Source organism: Synchiropus splendidus, chromosome 16, assembly GCF_027744825.2.
Source record: "Synchiropus splendidus isolate RoL2022-P1 chromosome 16, RoL_Sspl_1.0, whole genome shotgun sequence".
Classification (NCBI taxonomy): domain Eukaryota; kingdom Metazoa; phylum Chordata; class Actinopteri; order Syngnathiformes; family Callionymidae; genus Synchiropus; species Synchiropus splendidus.
Window position 1 is genome coordinate 5,279,997 of NC_071349.1, and position 21,079 is coordinate 5,301,075.

The window sequence follows — 21,079 nt, forward strand, 5'->3', positions numbered from 1 at the left end:
AGTATTTTTGTGTCAAAATAAAATATTATTATTTTATTATTATTATAAAATGTTATTTGTGCTTTCAAAATGTTGTTAAGTTCAAGTTTACAAAATGACACATCACTCCACTTGTCCCATTATGCATAGAAAAAGCATGGAAAAGTACTCCAAAAATGGCTGATGCTTACCCACAGTTGAGGCACGTGTTTATGTGTCGAGATTCTCTCCCTTCCTCAGTTCTCCCACGTTCTCAGTCCTGTCACGGACAGCATAAAGGTCACTGTTATATACTTGGGTGTTTTAAGTACTGCTCGTGGCAAAATCATGCAGCCACTTGAGTGATAATAGGTCCAGAAAACGGATTCACAGATTAAAAAAATTTAAAAAAAACTCCTTTATGAGCCTGAGCAGTTGCTCAACCTGCAGTGAGGGTCATCATGTTTTCAACTGTCCAGTATTAAATGTCTGCTGCATGGGGAAAGTTGGTACAACCTGGCTGCACCTTACTCAAAACTGATAGCAGCACCTTCATAGCAGGGAAAATAAATAACCACAGTAAAGATGTCGGCCCATGAATGCCCACCTGCGTAGTGCTGGAGGTATATATACATCATCGAATCCATGAGTTGTTTCCATGAATGCTCTCAGCCCCATTGGCATAATAAAAATCTTTTGGCCGAAAGTTGAATCATGCCCCTGTTATAGTATATATTATGGCAATGTTTCATTCTGCTCACACTGTAACTGACTCCTAGCACATGGGAAAGCATAGCAGGACCCTATATATAAAACCGCTGAGGTCCATTTCAACGCCATGAAGCTTCAGTTTAGTTGAGCAGTGTAATGCTGCTCTCTGCTGGATGTAGGAAACCATTCGCAAGAGAAATAAGTGATGTAAAGAATAGTATAGTCTACTATGTTACTGTATATATGCAGATAAAATCAGAAACTAACAATGCACTCGCTGTCCAGCAGCTGCCAGTATAACATAGTTTATAAAGCATTTCCTTAGCGCTGCTGGTCTTCCAATGAGAGCTCGGGACGCAGGAGGGCCAGCTCATCGAACTGAAGTTCTGGTGACCAGGTGACAAATTCTATCTTCGTATGAACAATAGCGGATCGACAAACCGAAACAGACGTTTCTTTGACTTGCTATGAATGTTTGAAAACCATAAACAAGACATAATTGCGACTTAATATTTTAAGTACAAATACAATAGCACCCCTTCACATCAAAAGTTGTTCCTTACGCCGTGAGTGCTGACATATTTTTTTTTATTCTTAAAATGAAACATTGATCATTCCCCTGTTTGATTAAAGCTGAGGTTTCTTCTCGATGGAAATGTTCAGATCAGCCTTTCTATTTTTTTTGTTATTTGTTTTTATTTTCAAAAGTAGCATGCAGGCCTGACAAGGTTGTTGTTCATGTCTCTCTCAGCAGTGTTCATGTCAAACACTGTGTAGCTGAGGTAATGTTTCATGCTCTCTTGCTTCAGCAACAAGGCAAGATCGGTGTGACGTTCAACATTGGAACAGTGGACATCAGCGTCCAGGAGAGCAGTACGCCAGTCAATGATGGGAAGTATCATGTGGTGCGGTTCACCAGAAATGGTGGCAATGCCACACTGCAGGTGGACAACTGGTCCATCAATGAACATTTCCCATCAGGTATAACATTTTTTCAATATCTATAATTAAAAAAAAAAGTTATAAAACAGTAAGATAATAACAATTAAATAAATCGACCAGTCAAACTTTAACTGTTTATGAGCCTTTGATATGCACCCCAATAATAACAACTAAGCAACAATTCAATTCATTCATTCAAAAAAAAAAATCTTTTAATCTTCATCATACTTTTTTGGTGAGGGCTGTTATGTTTTGCCACCTCTTGAAGTAAAGTTTTGGGGATTAAGTTGAATTTTTCATTGACTCTTTGAAGAAATTAAACCACTTAAGGGACTAACATCCAATCCAGAGTTATGTGATGATGAATTGCAGCTAAAGCATAGTTTTGTTTTGTTTTTGTGGAACAAGAACAGCCATATCCAAAGAGAAATAATGCAATGACTAAAACTCAATTAAAATATTGTAAGATGTTGTCAATGGCTCGATGTGATGCATTCTGATGCTAATTAAATGACCCCCTAAATGTCTTTTTAAACTTTAAAGGGAACAGTGACATTGAGCGCTATCAAATGGCCAATAAGAAAATTCCTTTCAAATACTCCAGACCTGTAGAAGAGTGGCTACAAGAAAAAGGTAATTGCTTCCCTGCTTCTACATGTTGACTTCACTCACTGTTTGAGTTTTTCCCCAGCTAAACAAGCCTGTTCAGCGCATGTTGCAAATCATAAAAACCCCACTAACCAATTGATAAAAAATATACAGGATTATTATATAACTATTTAATAACCACTTTTTTGGCAGGGATTACTAGTACTACTAATACTACTAGAGTATTGAGCCTCCTCCACTTTAGCCTAGCAAGTGCATGTTCTCACGCACGTTCTTCTTGTTCACATTTACTGCTCCCAAGAACCTCATTAATTCTTACTAATATGACCAACACCATTCTCAATTCACACAACATGACCCATGACTATTGTGATCCATATAAGCAACCAGTGCGACAACGCAACAGATTATGGCTCAGGTCAGAAGTGGCCTTCTTCTATAAAAAGAAGATAAAATTCACACTGTGTCGATGACTTGTCTGCTTGCAATCGTTGGTTGGTAGTGTTTCTTTACTTCCGTCCTATCCTCCCTACCTTCTCCCAGGTCGGCAGTTGACAATTTTCAACACTCAAGCCACAGTTGCAATTGGAGGCAGTGATCACAGCCGACCATTTCAAGGCCAACTTTCTGGCCTTTATTACAACGGCCTGAAGGTTCTGAACATGGCCTCGGAGGGAAACCCCAACATCAAGATCAATGGCAGTGTGAGGCTCGTAGGTGATGTCCCTGGATCAGGGGGCTCTTCTAGGACCACAGCCATGCCTTCCGACCTGTCCACCACTTTCATTGAGACCACCACCATGATGTCCACAACCACCACACGAAAACACAGATCTTCATCGACTGTGCAGGTTTGACACTTTTTCAGTTTGTGCAATCTTATGACATTAAAGCTTTGGTTCCCCTGGTATCTCCATTATCCTTGAAAAACTTAGTAGGGATGTGTCGCAATGTTTGTAGGTTGTAGTAGAACACCGAAAAAATGAACATTTCACTTGGTTCAGCTGACATTTGTTGAATAATAACTGATGTGGCAGTTACAACGAGAAATAAAATGTATGTTACAAACAAAAATGACTGATGATGAACAAACAGTTCAACAGAACAAACTGTGCATTCACAAGCTAATATATTTATATTGTCCTGAACTAATGATTGTTCAAACTTGTATGGGTTTTCAAACATTGGCCTGGAACAGCCTTTGAAAAAATGAAATGGAAACGGTAACAGCCGAGCTTTTCCCTGGCAGAACTGATACAATAGAGAAGGCCATAAGACAGGGGCTGGGGACCAGCGTGGAGCAGATATTGTCTGCTTCAATGAGTGTAGGCCATGGGTATTCCTTTTTACTGCATGCTACCCTCCTCTTACATCTCAATTTCAAACTGCATACTACTTTCGGAAGTGTTTACTCAAGTCTTCTATCTCAATGGGTGTTTTCTTTCCTCATGTTTCCGCTGCGTCTTTTGCCTTCTACATTCGCCTCGAAGCATTCGTCAGATGACATTGGGTCATCTGCAGAGTGTTCAAGCGACGACGAAGACCTGGAGGAGTGTGAGACCAGTCATACAGGTGGGCTAGGTTGGTTTGCATTTGCTTGCTCTCTGTGTGCTGTCACTCATCTACAGCAAGGCATCACACCCCCATGGTTAGACAAAGTGTAACTGGGATGGAGAGGAAAAAAGACCGACTACAAATCAGACAGACACATTTTGGAATGATGTCAATTAATGAAGTCATGAGCTACACTTGCACATGGGGTCAACTGAAGTGGTTGCCTTGGTCAGCAGGACACATACAAATTTTGTCCTTAGAGAGGGAAAGTAGGTTAGCACATCATCCCAAAATTTGTATCCTGGTGAACCAACCACTGATGCTGCTATTAACTGTCCTCCGCGCTTTGTTTTTGTTTTGTTTTTTCTGTAGTTTACTTTATGTTTTTAAGAGTACAGACATGTCTGTTTTTTTTCCCATTAAGTTTTTATTGATTACATCTTTTCCATGTTTTGATACTTGCCTTGTTTGCCCATATAATAGAGAACAGATATCATTGAATTTCTGTGTATAGGTTTTTCCTTTCTTTGGGTCATACATTTGCTTCTACTTGTTATTCTGTCTTTTTTGTACTAAAACTTAAAAGATATATTTCAATTCTCCAAAATATTTGAGTTTATCAGCAACATAGAGAAGCAGTGTGAAAACATTTGGGAATTTTGTGCAATATTTGGAAAAAACTACTGCTGGCTGGAGAAGAGAATGAAGTGTAAAATTGTCAATGGTGTGCAGCCGTGTCAATGTCTGCTCTTATCCAAATAATAGCCAAGTCCTCCAAATTAAAAGTTATTTATTTAACTGAACATTCAGTATTGAACTTAAAACACATACGATCATCATGAATAACATATTCATCCAGATCCTTTCATATTCATCCAAGTAATACATGTGTAATCTGTGAGCTTTCAATCACAGTTTGAGAAAAAAATGTTTCATCATTTCATCACACATAATTTCAACTTTTAAGTAAGCAACACATTCTCAGTCTTTTAGAGGCTAAACTCTTGCTCCTAGCAGGCTAGTTCTAACCAGATTTTGTCGATGATCCTTCATAGTGCTCCCTAACTTCTTTTTCTTTTGATACGTTATACGTATCCAGTCACAGGAATAGCTGTACGCCACGCTCTTATTTTCAGTGTGGATTTCCAGTTAGTGAATTAAGACTTCACCGTGATGTACAGCCTTGTCTTTTAAACATTGAAAAGTATGAGTTTGTAAAGGGCCTTGAGGCAAAAGATCATATATAGAATTAGAAGAAATTAGAAAAGATTATATGTTTGCGTTTGTGGTCGCTGTACTTTTGTCACTGACAGCTATCTGGAACGTCAATAGCTACGGTGTGAAAATAAATTATTGTGGGAGACAAGTTTTATAATAAAATGTGCTTAAAGATTCTTATTCATTCTTTTTTTCTTTTTGTGTGTAAATGAGGACTTCTTGGCTTTTTGTTTGGCTGCGATGGGTTTGCACACCAGGAAAAGATCACACTGTCTTCTCCTAAACACAGTCATTCCCAAATATTTTCCAGTCCGAATGAAGATGTGCTGAGTATTCTGAGATTGATGGGGATTTGTGAAGAAAGACAAAGACAGGGCCCCAATCATCCAGTCATGTGTTTACACAGAAATTCACTCCATCTCAACCCTTTCTCGTTGACAGCAGCATGCTGCTGATTTCACCTCGTTGGTTTCATTCGGGGGTTGATGTTCCTTTTCATCTCCACCTTTCCTGCTTTTTGTTCCGCCTCCTCGCCTGCTAGCATATGCACATGGTTCTATGGTGTTGCTGCACAGCATGACCTTTGCTGTGTGTGGATTATTGCATTAGGGCTGCTAAACATTCAGAGAATGCCCCTCAACAGCCTTTTACATTTAAGGAGCATTTGCACACCTCGGAAACTCTAGTACTGCAGCCAGATTCACAGTTATTAGGTTTAGGTTTCCTAAATGCATGTAGTACCCAGAAACTATTCCAAAATAGTGTGACAAAGATAGGCATTCACCTTCAGATTAAAGAAGTCCCAGGAATTTTGACAGCCCCACTGAAGTCCTGCAAGAGGATCTAAAGATCCTTAGTCCAAACTGACAACTCTGATGGAAAGACAAGATCCCTATATGCACAAGGACATCACTAGTTGGCCACTGCTGTTTTCTTAAACTTAAAATCAAAACCAGACATAAGAATTCTTTAGCTGCCATATGATAATATTTCAGACTATATTTCTCCAGACTATGTTCTACATGTGTTACTGGAATTCAGATCGCTGTGAAGTTGGTCACAGACAATTCATTTCTGACTGCACTTGATGTCAGGCGTGTCTGCATTGGACCAGATCTACCGTGTGATTTGTCCATCTTCTCACGTGGAAGTGAGATTGTCCTTTATTGATATTGGAGGCAGATTCCTGTAGTGTAGAGAACATGAACAATGTTGTCTCCTCACTCATGGTTATGAGTTGTGCTTTGAGTCTAGAGCTCTTCGGTGACGCTCTGGTGATGTGGTGATCTTCCCTTTTCTCATGTATTCCAAAGCTGGAGCTCCTCATTCAGATCATATTAAACAAAGTTGTGGGAAGTATATGGACAGGACAATACTGGTAGTGTTAAGGGTCGCTGTAATTGATCGACTAATGCACTTCAGACTGCAGACTCCATTGCAGGTACAAACAAATCACGTTTCCCATGAAGCGTTTTCATGTTAGTGGACGTGGCCTTCAGATTTCAGCTCTAGCGCAATGAAGCATTTTAGATATAATTTTAGATATTAGATATATATATAGATATAAAAGACACGTAAATCACTAGTATTGGTCCTTATTAAATCAGTTTCCAATGTGCAGCCCTAATTTGTCAATATTCACATTTGCTCCATGCTGCTTTAGAAAAATCTGCACCCCTCCCTTTTTGTTATTTTTTTTGTTTTTAAGAAAACAATTGGATTGGCTGCTTGTATTTGTGCAAAGGCTTTTTCGTCTCAGTTTTGTGCTTAGCAATGCTTCATGTGAATCGCGAATGGCATGGATTTTTTTTAAGCAACCTCATTCTTTTTTTTGTCAATGAATTTAGTTTCTATATTTTGTTAAATGTAATTCAACAAGATGACCCCAACCATTTAACTGCATGGGATTGTGTTTATGATTCCCTGACATCTCTCCTGCAGCTGTTCTGTGTTCATTATGGCCGCAGTAGTCACAGACCACTCTGTGTTTTTGTTGCGTGTGCCTGCTCAACGGTTTGCTTTCAGGAGTGATTCTGTTCTCGGTTGTACTCTTGTCATGTGCTGCTGCTGCTGCTTCTTTCATAAGATGCCACTTCACTCCTAAGCTCTTTAGGTACCACATCTACACAATTCAATGTTGAACGACTGGTATGATAGGTAAACCTTTCAACAGCAAGCCATTGCAGTGACATTATGTCATGAGCTCACACCTGTTGCTCGGCACACAGTGCTGCCTTTTCACCAAACACTAGTAAATAAGATACCATACTTATTTATAAAGCACTTAACAAGACAAGATGATCACTACGTGCTGTAAAAACTGTAAAATCAGAATAAAACAAACATTTAAAATAATAAATAGAATGGTTAATCATTAAATGGGTCACTAATAACAATGAATGGAAAAGCAGGTTTTTGGTTTTTTTTTAATCACAAACAACAATGAAAACTATATGCTGGAAAACCTTTAACATTAGAACCCAAAGCCCACAAATAAATATTCAAACTGAATGTCTAGATGTTGCGCAGGACCAGGTGTTGAGGTGGAGAGAACTGTTTTCTGCCTGGGGGGGGATAAAAGTAGGGTTTCTTTTACAATTCACTGGTAGAGAATAAGAAATGAAAACAAACATTCCTCAGAAGCATATGCATGCTTATGTTTAAATTTCAAACTCAAAGACAAAATGCTGCTCATGTTCACACAAATGTATCCAACATTCTAGGGGGCACAAACATGTACCAATTATGTCTGACCTTATTGAGAATATTTATTTTGATGTTTAAGTTTAAATGAGCTACTCTTTGAAAGCCACTGCTTGAGAGAAAGCACCATCACAACATTAATCCTGACAAATAGTGTGATGACATTTCAACAAGTTTACTATTGTCTTTTTTGATATGACCAATATGTTTGACATAACATACATTTATCCAACCATCAGAGTTGCAATTGGGTTCACATATTACCACTTTAATCTTCTACTCTCCTATAAACAATATTTCTCTAAAAAATAGGATATATATATATATATATATATATATATATATATATATCTCAAAATGTTTTGTGCAGGTTATTAACTGCATTACCACAAATACATTTTAAATTGAATTGTGTCATCTTATGAAAGTCTTTCTTGCTGATGTGTGATTGTTTCCGTGCGCAGTCCACTCTGCTTGTGTGGGTTAAGACAGACTACTAAGTTGTGTGTCAAAGTTTAAAGCTGGTATCTCGACGTAACTTCATAAATTGGAGGTTTTTGTTATGTGTACATTAGGGGTGTGCCAAAAAATCGATTCACAAAAGAAGCGTATCCTAGAATTCAGGATTTTTTTAAAAAGAAAAGACTCATTCATCTTTTACTGAATGGCCAGAAACACCAAGCTGGACGACACAAGCGTTGCAAAACTAAGATCAAGTTCTACAGCAACACAACAAATGCGTGCACCCGGAGATCAAAGACACATGCAACCCAGTTTTGAGACAGCTGTGCCACAGCTTTAGCAAGACGCTAAAAGAATGGTTGTCAGATTTTAAAAGGCAACATGATTCACTGAACTATTTTATTTATTTATTTTTTATGAAATTATAATGAGAAACTTTTCAACTTAAGCAGTATACAATATTGGGTTTATGGTACAGTTGCGTAACAGTTTAAAAACGTAATCAATGTGGAAAAGACACTTAAATGTTTCATTCTGTCAAAAATCCTTATGAATAAAATTGCATTGAATCCAAAAATCAATTTTGGATCACATCGTGGTCCCAAAAATGCCCACCCCTAGTGTACACAGTCTCACATACGTGGAATGAAATTATGACTTCACTGTAGTCACAATTGATCAAAATATAATTTCCTGCAGCGTTTATATTAAATGGAGGTGCCAGCAGTGCCTTATGGAAACATGCAACTTAAAGTTGTGGATATCAGCTTTAAGCTACTTTTCTCATCCCCCATCTCACTTGTCAGTGAATCCCTTTGTATTTTATTTTATTTCTTATTCCCCACTGCATTGTGTCCAACTTGACCTGTGTCTCAATCCCAGTTTATGCCTTTGAAAAAGTTTAGAACTGTTGCTCATGACGAGGAAGGACGAGATTAGAAACCAGAGGGACAGTTCGTGTTGAAACAGGAGAGGGAACATGTTGGATCAAGAATGTGTGACATGGAAGTACTGGGCAAAAGAGGAGTAAGACAATCGCTATGATTCATGAATGAACACTGATGTGAGCAGTCGAAAACAAAGTGATCCAAATAGATTTCAGTCATCCAATGACAGACTGTGGTAAGCTTGATGAAGGGACTGCGCAAAGAGAAAATACTGCTGCAGACATGGGCTGGAGGTGCACAATGTGTTGGCACTAGAAAGGAAAATCAGTCAGTGATACTGTACTTGGCAAATAAGGTCCATGAACTAAAGCACAAGCTCGATACCTCAAAATGACAACAACGAGCAAGTGGCAATAAAACCAGGTGGTGGTCCCGGTACTGTATTTATAGTCTAGGTTGTGTTGGACCCTAGATTTGTTGTCAGCACCAGTCAAGACCACAGATGTTGCGATGTATTTTTTTTTTTTAATCACAAATGCAAGAAGTGACTGAGTTAAGATGCAGGCAATTTTATTATGTTCTGTCTTCATAAACCCTATTTAGTGAGTTGGCCAGTTGAACAGAAAGAAATATATCTACTGTATATTTGTGATATTGTATATTTCACTCTGAAAAATTGTCATGTCCATGTACAGTATCTAGCTTGGTCTAGTTATGACTCACTCTCAGACCCTGTTAGTCTTGGTCTTGTCTCAGTCTTGGTCTGTACTCAGGTTAGGTTCGGTTAGACTTTTTCAGGCTATGTGGTCTTGACTTTGAAAGTAGCTTAAGGTGCATTGTTGGCTGGTTATTAAAAGCAGAATGTGAGGGACTAATGCACTGCGTTCTGTGAACTGTCCTGAGAGAAGTTGCTATCTTAAGTTGTGCAACATGACGATAAAAGGGTGTAATCCATGAGATGATGCAGGTGTGAGGTTTATCTATATATATATTTTATGTGAATGGAATTGGGACACAGTGTCTTTCATGTATTTTCAGTCAGTCCTTCGCCCCCCTTTAGCCCCTTCCCCGATTTTCTATGTTGTTTCTTTTCTACTTTCCCTAAATGCAACTTACTTTAAGCATGCATCAACATCCTGCAGTACAACTAAAGACCAAACCAATGAGTAATATTGAGTAGGCACCCATTCTCAGTCAGTACCGTCTCTCTCTCTCTCTAATGTACACCCAGACTGCACGGCCGGTCCATGTTTAAAAATTACCAGTAGCTTTGTCATCAGGAACATGAGAGAGGAGCCCGTCCGGCCGCTTCGGTCGAGTTTCTATCTCACAACTGTCTGTGTGCATAGAATCTGTGTGCATCTGGTTGTAGTGTGTGCAAAATTTTTAAATGGCTTTGTTCTCTCATCTTTTTTTCATTTGGTAGGTTTTTAACAGGTCACACATTTTGTATGAAATGAAGTAGACAAAATGTTTTTTAAGCTTTACAAGTATGTTTGTATGTATATTTGTAGATTAAATAACGCATAGTTTTTTGTTTATTTAAATGACCTTATTGGGATTTGGAACTACTTCAGTGACTAACTTGTGTGTCCGTACGTGAATTAGTTTGGCAACAAATCAGAGGCAATATACTGTTGCGTACTGCGCAAACAGACAATCTGAAGGGTAGATATTCGGATCCTAACCCACAAATTAGTAGGTGAAGCAGTTCCAGGTCCATCTCGCCACTTTGAGATAAGTTTTACTCTGGCAAAATTGATTTAGACTGTAAGATACAAATTTGCATGGCTAAGAAGTTGCAGTTTAGGGTTTGTCAGACATGTCAGTGTTAGAGTTCTTCTGTTCTTTTCTGTAGATGGGCATGTATATGCTCATTGTTTGTATATCCCCATCCCTTCCTTACAGCCAAAAGCTCTAATGCCGCCCGACCGCTTCGTACTGCCTTTACATGGACATGGCAACTGACTTACACCTTCACCCTCATCAACCTCATCTCCTCTGTAATATGTTCATAGGTCCCACCCCTTCTTCACCTGCTCCCTTGTCTTTAGAGCTGTTTAAACAATCCAGTCAACCATTCATTTACACGAAAGAATATATGAGAATTTACGCAAAAACCTGTAACATTAATAGATTTTAGATTCTATTGAAGTCTATTGCCAATGGAGAAAAAAAATGTAGATATGTTTTTTTTGTAAAAAAGATAAAAAAGAAAATCATAAAATTATTTACCAGGAAAAAGTGAAACATAAAAAAACAGAATTATGGTGTTTATTTTTTATGTCATGTGGTGTGGATGTGTGTGTTGTTGCCTCCCTTGTATTGTCATGTTAAAGATAGAGCACACTGCAGTGAATAATAATGATGAACATGGCTATCGAATACTGTTATACAACTTTTTCTTTGTAAATTCTTTTCTTCCTGCCTAAATCATGCGGGCAATTTGTTGATGTAAGTGGACACAACCTTTACTTTACTCTGTTTGAATGCCTGTTTATATTGATGCAGTTTGCACCTGTAATGATTCTGGAAGAGGGTGAGCAGTGCTGGTAGTGTGGCAATTGGTATTGCTTTATTTATACTGAAAAACAAAAAATATCTATCTTTCTATATCTATATCTACATATATGGCTGGCTAACTGATTAACTGTGTGACAGCTTATTGATTTGAAGAAGAGGATGCCACTTTTCCAAAGGTTCTGATACATTCATAGCATATTTTAGTAAAAGCTATATACATCAACTGAAGTTTGTTTTGAATGCCTTTTTGTTCAGTCTCAACTTCTCTTATTGGTGCTTACTTTGTTCTACGAATTAATTGACAAATGATTAAAAAAAATAATTTAGTAGTATTATTTATTAAATCATATTTGTTGAGTACAAGTGACATATTTGATGTGTAATATATTTGTATTTCTTTGTATTTTATCCATCAAATATTGTCCACATTAAGAAATCTAATAGACTAATATGCAGGCGTCTTCTGTGGATCATCCTGTTGTGAATGCCACTTGAATCTAATGTGACGCCTGGTGATGGCGCAGATCTTAAGTGTTGCAAACTGCATCTCTGTTGACCTGTGAGGAATGATGACGGTGTTTCATTGCCTGAAAGAGAATAAACTGCTATATATTGAATCGACAAATGGTTTGCTGTGAATGTAGGTGTTTGTGTCATTTGCCTCTTGTTGGAAAGTTTCTTTGTCAACATCCACCTTTTGTCAATGGCAGATTAAATGTTCAGTGTACAACCAATCTCCGCTCAAACCAAAGCGATTAAAATCTGCGTTGTGTCACTAATCTCCACACATTTGGCAGGTACTTCAGTAAATCAAACATGCACCACTGGTATCACGGAATTGGTTGCTTGTTTTGTTTTGTTTTTTTTGTTTTTTTTGGGTGAAGAATTAAAAGCGTATCTATAGTAAAAGTCAAGTTAACACAAAATGACAGAAAGCTGTATACATGCTCAAAAAAAGGGAACACAGTTGCTTTAACACCACAGTTGCTTTAACACAACAGTTGCGTCAATCACTTTCTGAGGTGTTGACCTGGAACACAGTGTCACCTGCTGTTGTGTTAAAGGAACTGGCAGGAACAAGGCAGTTAACAAGACAACCTCAACAAAAAGAAAAGTTGTGCATTGCCTTGTCCTCCATAGACTTTGCTCATGTAGTGCAGCTCATCCAGGCAGGACCAGCACCGAGAGCATAGAGGTGAGGTCTTCAGAATTTCTCCCAGCAGGCCACCAGTGTGCATGATGCTGGTCAGAAACAAATGCATGAGGGTGGTATGAGCCCATAAGTATCATCGTGCAGCTTGTTTGGCACTTGCCAGAGAACACCAAGATAGGCAGGTTTGCTTTTGCTGCCCTATGCTCTTTACAGATGAGAGCAGTTTCCACTGAGCGTGTGTGGCAGATGTGAGAGATGCTCTAGGCGTCTATGAGAACATTAAGTTGCTGGCAGCATCCGCCAGGATGACCAGTTTGGTGGTGAGTTAGGGATGGTCTGGGGAGGGATATCTTGCTTGACAGAGATCATGAGACATATGCAGGTGCAGTGTGACCTGAGTCTCTGCATGATGAAGGCATTGATGCTGTGTACTGGACAGCATGTACCCAGGTAGAATCAAACCTTTTTGGGACATCATCTTCTGTTCCATTCACCACTAGCACATGCCACTGATCCAGGTCTGGGAGTACATCCCTCAGAGCGCCATTGTAAATGATCCAGAGGAATATCCAGAGAAGTTGGAACTCCATATGCTTCTGAGGTCAGACTCTCAACACCATCCATTGAAACACATTCTTACTCCTTGTTGATAACTGTCGAGTAGACTTTTACTGTACACCCCAGAAGCATATGTCAGGACGGGCCTTGCATGCTCGCACAATAAGCTCAATTGAATGAATAGCTTCTCAGACTGTGAGATTTCCTGATGCAGATGGCAGCGATTCACCATCCAAAACTTTCTTTTTTTTTAAATTATTTTTAAGTTTGGGTCAGCCATGAGGTGCAGCACAAGTGAGGTAACAAGGAATGTCTGGTCAACAACCTCTTTCTAACCCCAGCAATAACCTTTGAATGACAAGAAATGCAGCTGGAGAGGAAACATTAGATTCAGTTGCCAAATGCGGCATGTAACGTGGATGGCTGACTTCTCTGTCATGATTGGACACACGTTCACTAGGGAACACATTTTTTCATAAAGATCTACAGTCAGATGTGTGGTTCAAGTGTTCCCTTTAATTTTTTTGAGCAGCGTATACGTATGATTTCCATTTCCTGATGCTGATTCGGTCTTGTGGGATTACAGAGGCCTCTGAATGTCCTATGTTAGTAATGTCCTATGTTCGTATCTTTATGACATATCCAACTATCGTAGTAATTGCTTCAATAAAATATCTGGACTCTATTCTGCCATTGACATTTAATCATTTTAAACAGAGGCTGTTGTAACATATTTCTGAGTTGCAGAGCTGACCATGTATCACTTCATACACCCTTAAAACTCCTTCATTGGAGCCCCATACTCCCTGATCAACAGTAACAGAACATTTTAAAGGCATTGTAAGCTCTTCATTCATGGGCATATTTCCCGATTTCTCACACCTCACACAGAAATTAATTGAAACTGGTGGTGGTAGAACCACCACAAATACCCTGGCTTCACTGCTTTGTGTGCCAAGAGACACCTGAGAGTCCTGTGGAAGTTACCGGAATTAACAGTGTTTTGTGTATTTTTATGTAGCTAGATCCACTCACTCAGTCCATCAATAGTCAGGTCCCGGGACCACAAACGGATTTTCCGAATTAAATGCTCACAATAGAATTACATGATTTCTCTAAATGGTCAAATGTGGCGTTATAAAAGCATCTCTTTTCATAATCTTGAATGGATCATCACTCTGGGAAAACTACACTTATTCTGACTATATGTTCACACCAAACGCAACTTTCCAACTCCCAACATGAGCAGAGCAGTATCTGGCTCTTTATTTGCTGTGGAAGAATATCAGAAGCCATCTTGAGTCTCATCGACTACATCAGATCGGACCAGTGATCTTGGCGAGTCGTTCATTCGATGACATTCTCTTGTAATTCATTTCTTGGTCTCAATGGTGAATTTTCCCTTGGTGCATACATTACTGGAGTTCAGAAGCTAAGACTCTGCCGTCACTCCCATATTTCTACATGTTGTCGGACGTAACCGTGGCTCATTGACCTCACGTGTAACTCTGTCACTTTTGTAGCCTAAGCTTTTTTGGTGTGAACATACTGTGTCTGTATGTATTCATGTAGACTTATGTAGCTTATTTGTAGATTTCAAATCATTATGTAACTCAACACTGCATTGTAATCACATTGTAACAAATTCATTTTCATCATAAGTTACGTAGTTACTTTCCAACAAGTCATTACTTGTTGTTATTTAAGTAAATTTTGACTGTGCCTCATCCCGCAAAACGTCTTCCATTCTATGAAAGTTATTTTGTCAAGAAATTAGGACCGTTGTCAATTAAACAAATAAAAAATAATAATGATAACAATTATTATTGTTGTTGTTATAGCACAGCTATATTTGCACAACAACATCCACTTACGGCTGCTCTGCAACCAGAAAAATGTTTGGATGTAGACATCCGTCATGTGAAGCTCGAGGTTTGAGGTGATTGAAGAGCCTGGTATTTGTTAATTTTTACCATCCTGTAGAAATACTCCAGATTTATTTGGCAAAGTTTCACCTCAGTTGATGAGTTACTGTGGTTTTCCATGGTTGGATCTCCTTGGCTCACATTAACACCTCTAAGCCTCAGATGAAATCCACATGGTTTCTTCTGTGTTTCTGTGGATTATAATTTTGTAAAATAGATGCTTCTGTTTGCATATTTCAAGACCATGAAAGTTCTAACAAACGTACATGTGTGTCTCTGACCCCAGGAGCTGAATTAGTCAATCCAGTACTAGAGGATCCATTAGCGCACCCCTCTGTAGTCCCTGTGCACCGTTCATTCCCTCTCCCTCAACACACCACCTCACCATTAATGCGACCGCCAAAGAGTCCGTGTCCGAGGCCACTGAGGCGGGGGTACCATGCTTGTGGGACCGAGGCAGCAATGATTGTGATGATGATGGCTTGGTGATACCGGGGTATGGCTCTGGGGAAGCGATCAAGTCAAACCTGCCCTCCCTACCGCTGATGAAGATTTTGACTCGGCCTTCTCCACGGTAACAGATATGACCTTGACCACGGCGGCCTTTGATGGTGGCTACAAAGCTCCAAGACTTTTAGACATAACACCCCATCTGTCTTCAGACGCGGTAGGACTACAGCTACCGCCGTACCACTAGCCGCCGACCAGAGCCGCACCACCGCCACCTCTGCCTTCACCGATACCCTCACCATGGCTCCCGGTACAATGAATAGCCGTGAGCTAAAAACCCCGGCCTGGCCTAGTGTTGCTTCCATTGCCCACATCCTTTGAGGTAGACGGCAGCAAGCTGAGGGGCCATCTAATAACCTCCCCCATGTTCCATAATATACCCACAGCACTCCCCACAGAGCCCGGCGTCAGGCGAGTTCCAGGGCCTTCGGAAGTGGTCCGGGAATCTAGCAGCACCACCGGGATGGTCATCGGAATTGTTGCGGCCGCCGCCCTGTGCATCCTCATCCTTCTTTATGCCATGTATAAGTACAGGAACAGGGATGAAGGCTCCTACCAGGTGGACGAAAGCAGGAACTACATCACCAACTCAGCTGTGCAGAGCAATGGCGCTGTGATGAAGGACAAACAGCAGAGCTCTAAGGGCAGCAACAAAAAGCAGAAAAATAAAGATAAGGAGTATTACGTGTGACTGAGTGACGAGAGAATCACACTTCTTTCCTCGCCAGGAGGTATGACAAATGATGGTATAACATGGAACTTGAATAATACTCTACTGTGCTGAGTAGTAGAACTGTCAAGTACTGTAAAATAAAGCACACTTACTATTGTAAGCATAACAAGATGGCTAACTAGCAACTTTAGAAACCTTCTATCTGGTCAGAGACGTTATCAGCATAGAGATATTTCCCAGCCACATCATTCTCCCAAGTGACTTTTAGAGCAATGTGATCCTCAGCATTTAACACAAAAATATATACATCTGTTTTTTGTTTGATTGTTATTTTGTAAAATAACAAAAACAATAACAAAAAAAAATCATAATCTTGACCATTTTCAGCATGTAAACGACATGTAGATTTTAACAGATGGGGATCAAGCACACGGCGGAAAGGGACTCTTGTTGTGTTGGACAAAGATTTCTATGCTTTATACATAAAACACATGTGGTGTCTTACTCATGTTTGCTTCAAGCAAGAGGAAAAAAAGAAGATTCACTGTATAAAACAAAACAAAAGTGAGCAAATGGGACAGACAATGTTTGCTCTTTGAACCTGAGCGATCTTGTCATTGGACAAGACTGATTTTCTTTGACGAAAAGTTGATGGTTCTCACAGTTATGAGGTGATCGGAAAAATGCATGCCGTCCGGACTCAACGGTCCAGTCCAGTGTTGGACTCCGATGCTACAATTTGGATAATTCAGCTTGAACACAGCCCCTCTGGAAATGTTTAAATGCGAGGGATGGAAAAAAAAAATCTGGATCTCTTGATGTAGAGGTCAGTTGTTTAGGCACAACCAGTGGTCTTTTATTGCAAAACTGTATGTTGGTTCATCGTTCTCTTTTTCTATGGCGGTGTCTGGAAAAACACAAATGCAGTACTACGACATTGTTTCAAATGTGTATCCGGAAATAAATGGTGAAAGTGTGAATTCTATCTACTGTCACAGTCAACTGTGTGGAAAAAAAAAAGAAAAAATGAGAGATTTGTTTACATATTTTATTACATGCTAGCCATTGTACTTTGTAGGTAGGAAATTGTACATATACCATGACAGTTGTAATTTTTTAGTACCTCTATTGTACAGGCTTAACAGCATATTTCATGACGGAAATCTATTAACTGTTAAATAAACTCAAATCAGAATGTGGAAAATATTATTGATATTTCAGATGGAATACAAATATATTGTTAGCCTAGAGATACAAGCACAGCTGTTTCGAAAGTTGCATGAATATTTATCTACCTATTCAGCATATTTCTCGGTCCCTTCTTCTGTACTATGGCTTTCTTACCCTGGGCTGCTTTATGCTTTACCAACCAGAATAAAGTCCAATGGAGGCTGTGAACTCAAAGGTTCCGTTCAAATGGATGATTTTACTTTCATTATTTTCCTTCCAGGTTGGCATGGAATGTTGACTTTCCATCATCAGTTTTGTTTAACACGTGAAGACCTTAACCTTTGAGCTTCATTAAAAATAGAATATTAGTATAATCTAAAATGATGAGAAAGCGCAGTGTCATCTTGGAGTCGATGGGGAAACAAGGACTAAAAAAGACAACATAAAAGTTGTACTGAATTATTTTCAACATTTCAATATCTATTCATCAATAACTATTTATTGTATTTTAATGGTTTTCCAGTAAATTTGTAGAGAGGAGTCCTCTCAAGTTAGACAATCTGCTTCAAGAGGAATTTGCAGCAAACACAACAAACAGATGAACGTCAGCTGCCTTTCTGAACAGTGATCACCAGGGATCCCAGTCAACACAGCTCTGTCTTTAGCAGACGCAATCCATGTGAGTTCCCCTTCCGCAGGTTCTTCTGTATCTCATGTGACGTGCTGACTCAGTGAAAACAACCGGAAAATGTAATGTACACTGCCAACACAAATAAAGCCAAATAAAAGAAACATTCATTTTCTTACACTCTTTTCTTTAACAATGGTGCCAGATTCCATGCACAGGTAGTGCTATTGAAGAACTAAAAACTTTGCTGCAACTACGAATATTTGCAAAACTCATGCTTGTAAAGTAAGTCATTAAATGTTGTGACAACATACTTTATTTTTGCACCTTTTGCACCCTTTGCTCCCCACTATGTGTTCGAAGAGCTACTGTGACAGTGAATTTCTTCCTTGTGGCCTGAATAGTCTAGTCGATCTTATCTTATCTTATCTTATCTTACCATGAAAATGTATATATAACGTGATTGTATTTCACACTTATTTCTAAAACACACTTTACAAAGGGAACAAGAACAATGTGGAGTTATGTCAGTGAGTTTATGAATTGAGGATTTCATTGTTAAATGAACTTAAAATTGACATTCTAATACCCTAATCTCGAAACTATAAGCACAAAGGAATAGCAGTTCATATCTGCAGCCATTCAGTATTAAAGTCCAGTTCACCTAACCTGGTTCCTCCTAGAGCTGGTGGTGGATCACAATCATAAGGTTCTTTTTTTAATTGATGTGGGGTTTACAGTGTACAATTTTGCTCTCAAAAGGTTCATTTGAGCAAAACACTGTGGGAGTAGCATGATACAACATTTCATTCTGAATGGGTGGAAGATTCATGTTTATTGTCCTGCAATGATGGTTGTTTGATCTGCAATACAGTTGTGGTGTTAGCAAACAATGGGAATCTACAGCAGAATTACAATGCTTACACTACCATTGCTAATAATTGATGCCAAATATCGAATTTTCTGATGCACTTTTGTGTCCAAGAGAGACAGCAAGCTGTGTAGCATACTGAAGCCGCAGGCAACACTTCATGCCAAAGGCAGGCAGAGGTTGGTGTTAGGATTAAGTCATGGGGTGGCTAATACTGTGGTGCATTTTTCCTTATAGAAGTTGCATCGCAAAGCTGACCAGACAACAAAACAATCACTGAATATAAATCAATAGATGTGTCAGTATATTTCGTGTTAAATATTTGGCATGCAATGAGTTCAAACTGGCAGCAGATGGCAGAGAAATTTGACCCGGTGTGTAGACATGGGGCTTCAGGAGGTTGAAGATATGGTGTTGCAAGGGGCCTGTCTGAGAACACCCTTTTAAAATGTCCTCCCTTGATTCAACAATCTGTTGTTGTTGGTTGGATCTATTTGCTGACCGCATTTATCGATCAAAAAATGTCCAGTCAATGCGCAAACATTTTGGTGAAGTGTGGCCTGGTTTGGTCTAGAATTTTAAACAGGAAAACTAGCCAAGTGACACAGCCAGTCAACATTCCAGGATTCAGTTAGCGATAGAGACGTGACATTGTGGCCAACATTTGGTGCAGTGACCCAGTTGCAGGAGAATCTAGAGCAAGTACTTTAGTTAATAAATAATCCCGCCTCAAAAATTACATCTGCTTACATCTCATGTTTTGAATTAAATACCAGCACAAGCCATTGTCATTTGCAGTCTGTCTCATACTATTGTACATGTTTATTATATAAGGTTGACCTAAAAATTCAATCACTAAAAATATTGCAGTGTACTGTGGCAGTGCATACCTCAGCCAACACTCTCATTTGAATCTATCCATCGCACTGGGATTTTTTTTTTTTTTTTTAAGCTATCATCGTCCTCCACATATTTTATTACCTATTGTGTTAAATATACAGAGTGAAATGGTTCAAATAGACAGCGGATTGCAGAAGAGCTATGGTGCTTAAATAAAGCACAAACATGAAAAAGAGCTGGGAATGAATGACAAATCCATATTTTCTCTCAATAGTCACATGAAAGTTGGATTTTCCGGAGCTGGTTAGGTGTACGGTAGCGGTTTGTCTATTTTGGATTTCTGTTCACATAAAAAGTCTCCACCACTGTCCCTTTGGTGGAGTTAAAATAAGAATAGCATGCTCAGCTGAGCATGATAGTGCATCAAAGTAACTAACTTTCTATTGCCACAATAGAAACTATTTCCTAATAATGACTTATTCTCCAGTGCCATCAGTGCAGATGGCACCACTACAGGACTGCTGGATAATGAGGGCAGGGCTTAGGCAGAGGAGCTGTCCCTCTGGTCAGAAAACTACAGTTCAACACTAAATGCCTGAAAGACTCTTGAATTTGTTCTGGGAGACACCCTCATCGCACTGCGATCAAGGCCCAGGCGAGGAGGGTTCAGCAACAGCTGCACCTCCATAGGAAGAACAACCTGGACAAAGGCTTGCTCTGGCGCTCTCCCACTCAGCTGAGAGCACGATGACCTACTGTCTGCGTGGGTGGTTGAAAGGCTGCACTAATGAGGGCAGGAAGGGGATGTAGAGGGTTGTGCACACTGCTCAAATACCATTGGCTAACTTCTGCTCTCCCTGTAGCACATGTCCAACACATGGCCAACTAATTTTCTTCCTCTGCACCATTTACATCCAGAGACTGACTGAGGCTGCTTTAACGCTACTCAAGGGCCCAAATTTCTTTAACCACATCCTTCGCCACACTCTGGACTGAGTCCCATTTTGTCCACCCAGCTTGGTGCAGTGTGCACAGATTTACTATTTTCCATGAAGATGTGTATCTCTGTGGAAGTCATCATCAGCCAAGCACATGTTTTGGGCTTGTTAATCTTACTCACGTAAAACTATTTATCTGCTCTGTATCAGTTGCTCTCTGGCGTCTGTATCAGCGAAAAACTGTTG

General features: G+C 39.4%; 1 protein-coding gene across 1 annotated transcript in view; it reads left to right on the forward strand.

Annotated features, from left to right (window-relative positions):
* The window catches only part of nrxn3a (neurexin 3a), a 101,833-nt gene extending 83,495 nt beyond the window's left edge, over positions 1-18,338 (forward strand). The window contains 9 exon segments of the mRNA XM_053845832.1: positions 1,479-1,650; positions 2,155-2,244; positions 2,764-3,071; positions 3,711-3,792; positions 15,490-15,546; positions 15,549-15,736; positions 15,739-15,823; positions 15,826-15,986; positions 15,988-18,338. Coding sequence (XP_053701807.1) covers positions 1,479-1,650; positions 2,155-2,244; positions 2,764-3,071; positions 3,711-3,792; positions 15,490-15,546; positions 15,549-15,736; positions 15,739-15,823; positions 15,826-15,986; positions 15,988-16,404 — 1,560 coding nt within the window. The 3' untranslated portion in view covers positions 16,405-18,338.
* The last annotated feature ends 2,741 nt before the right edge of the window (positions 18,339-21,079 follow it).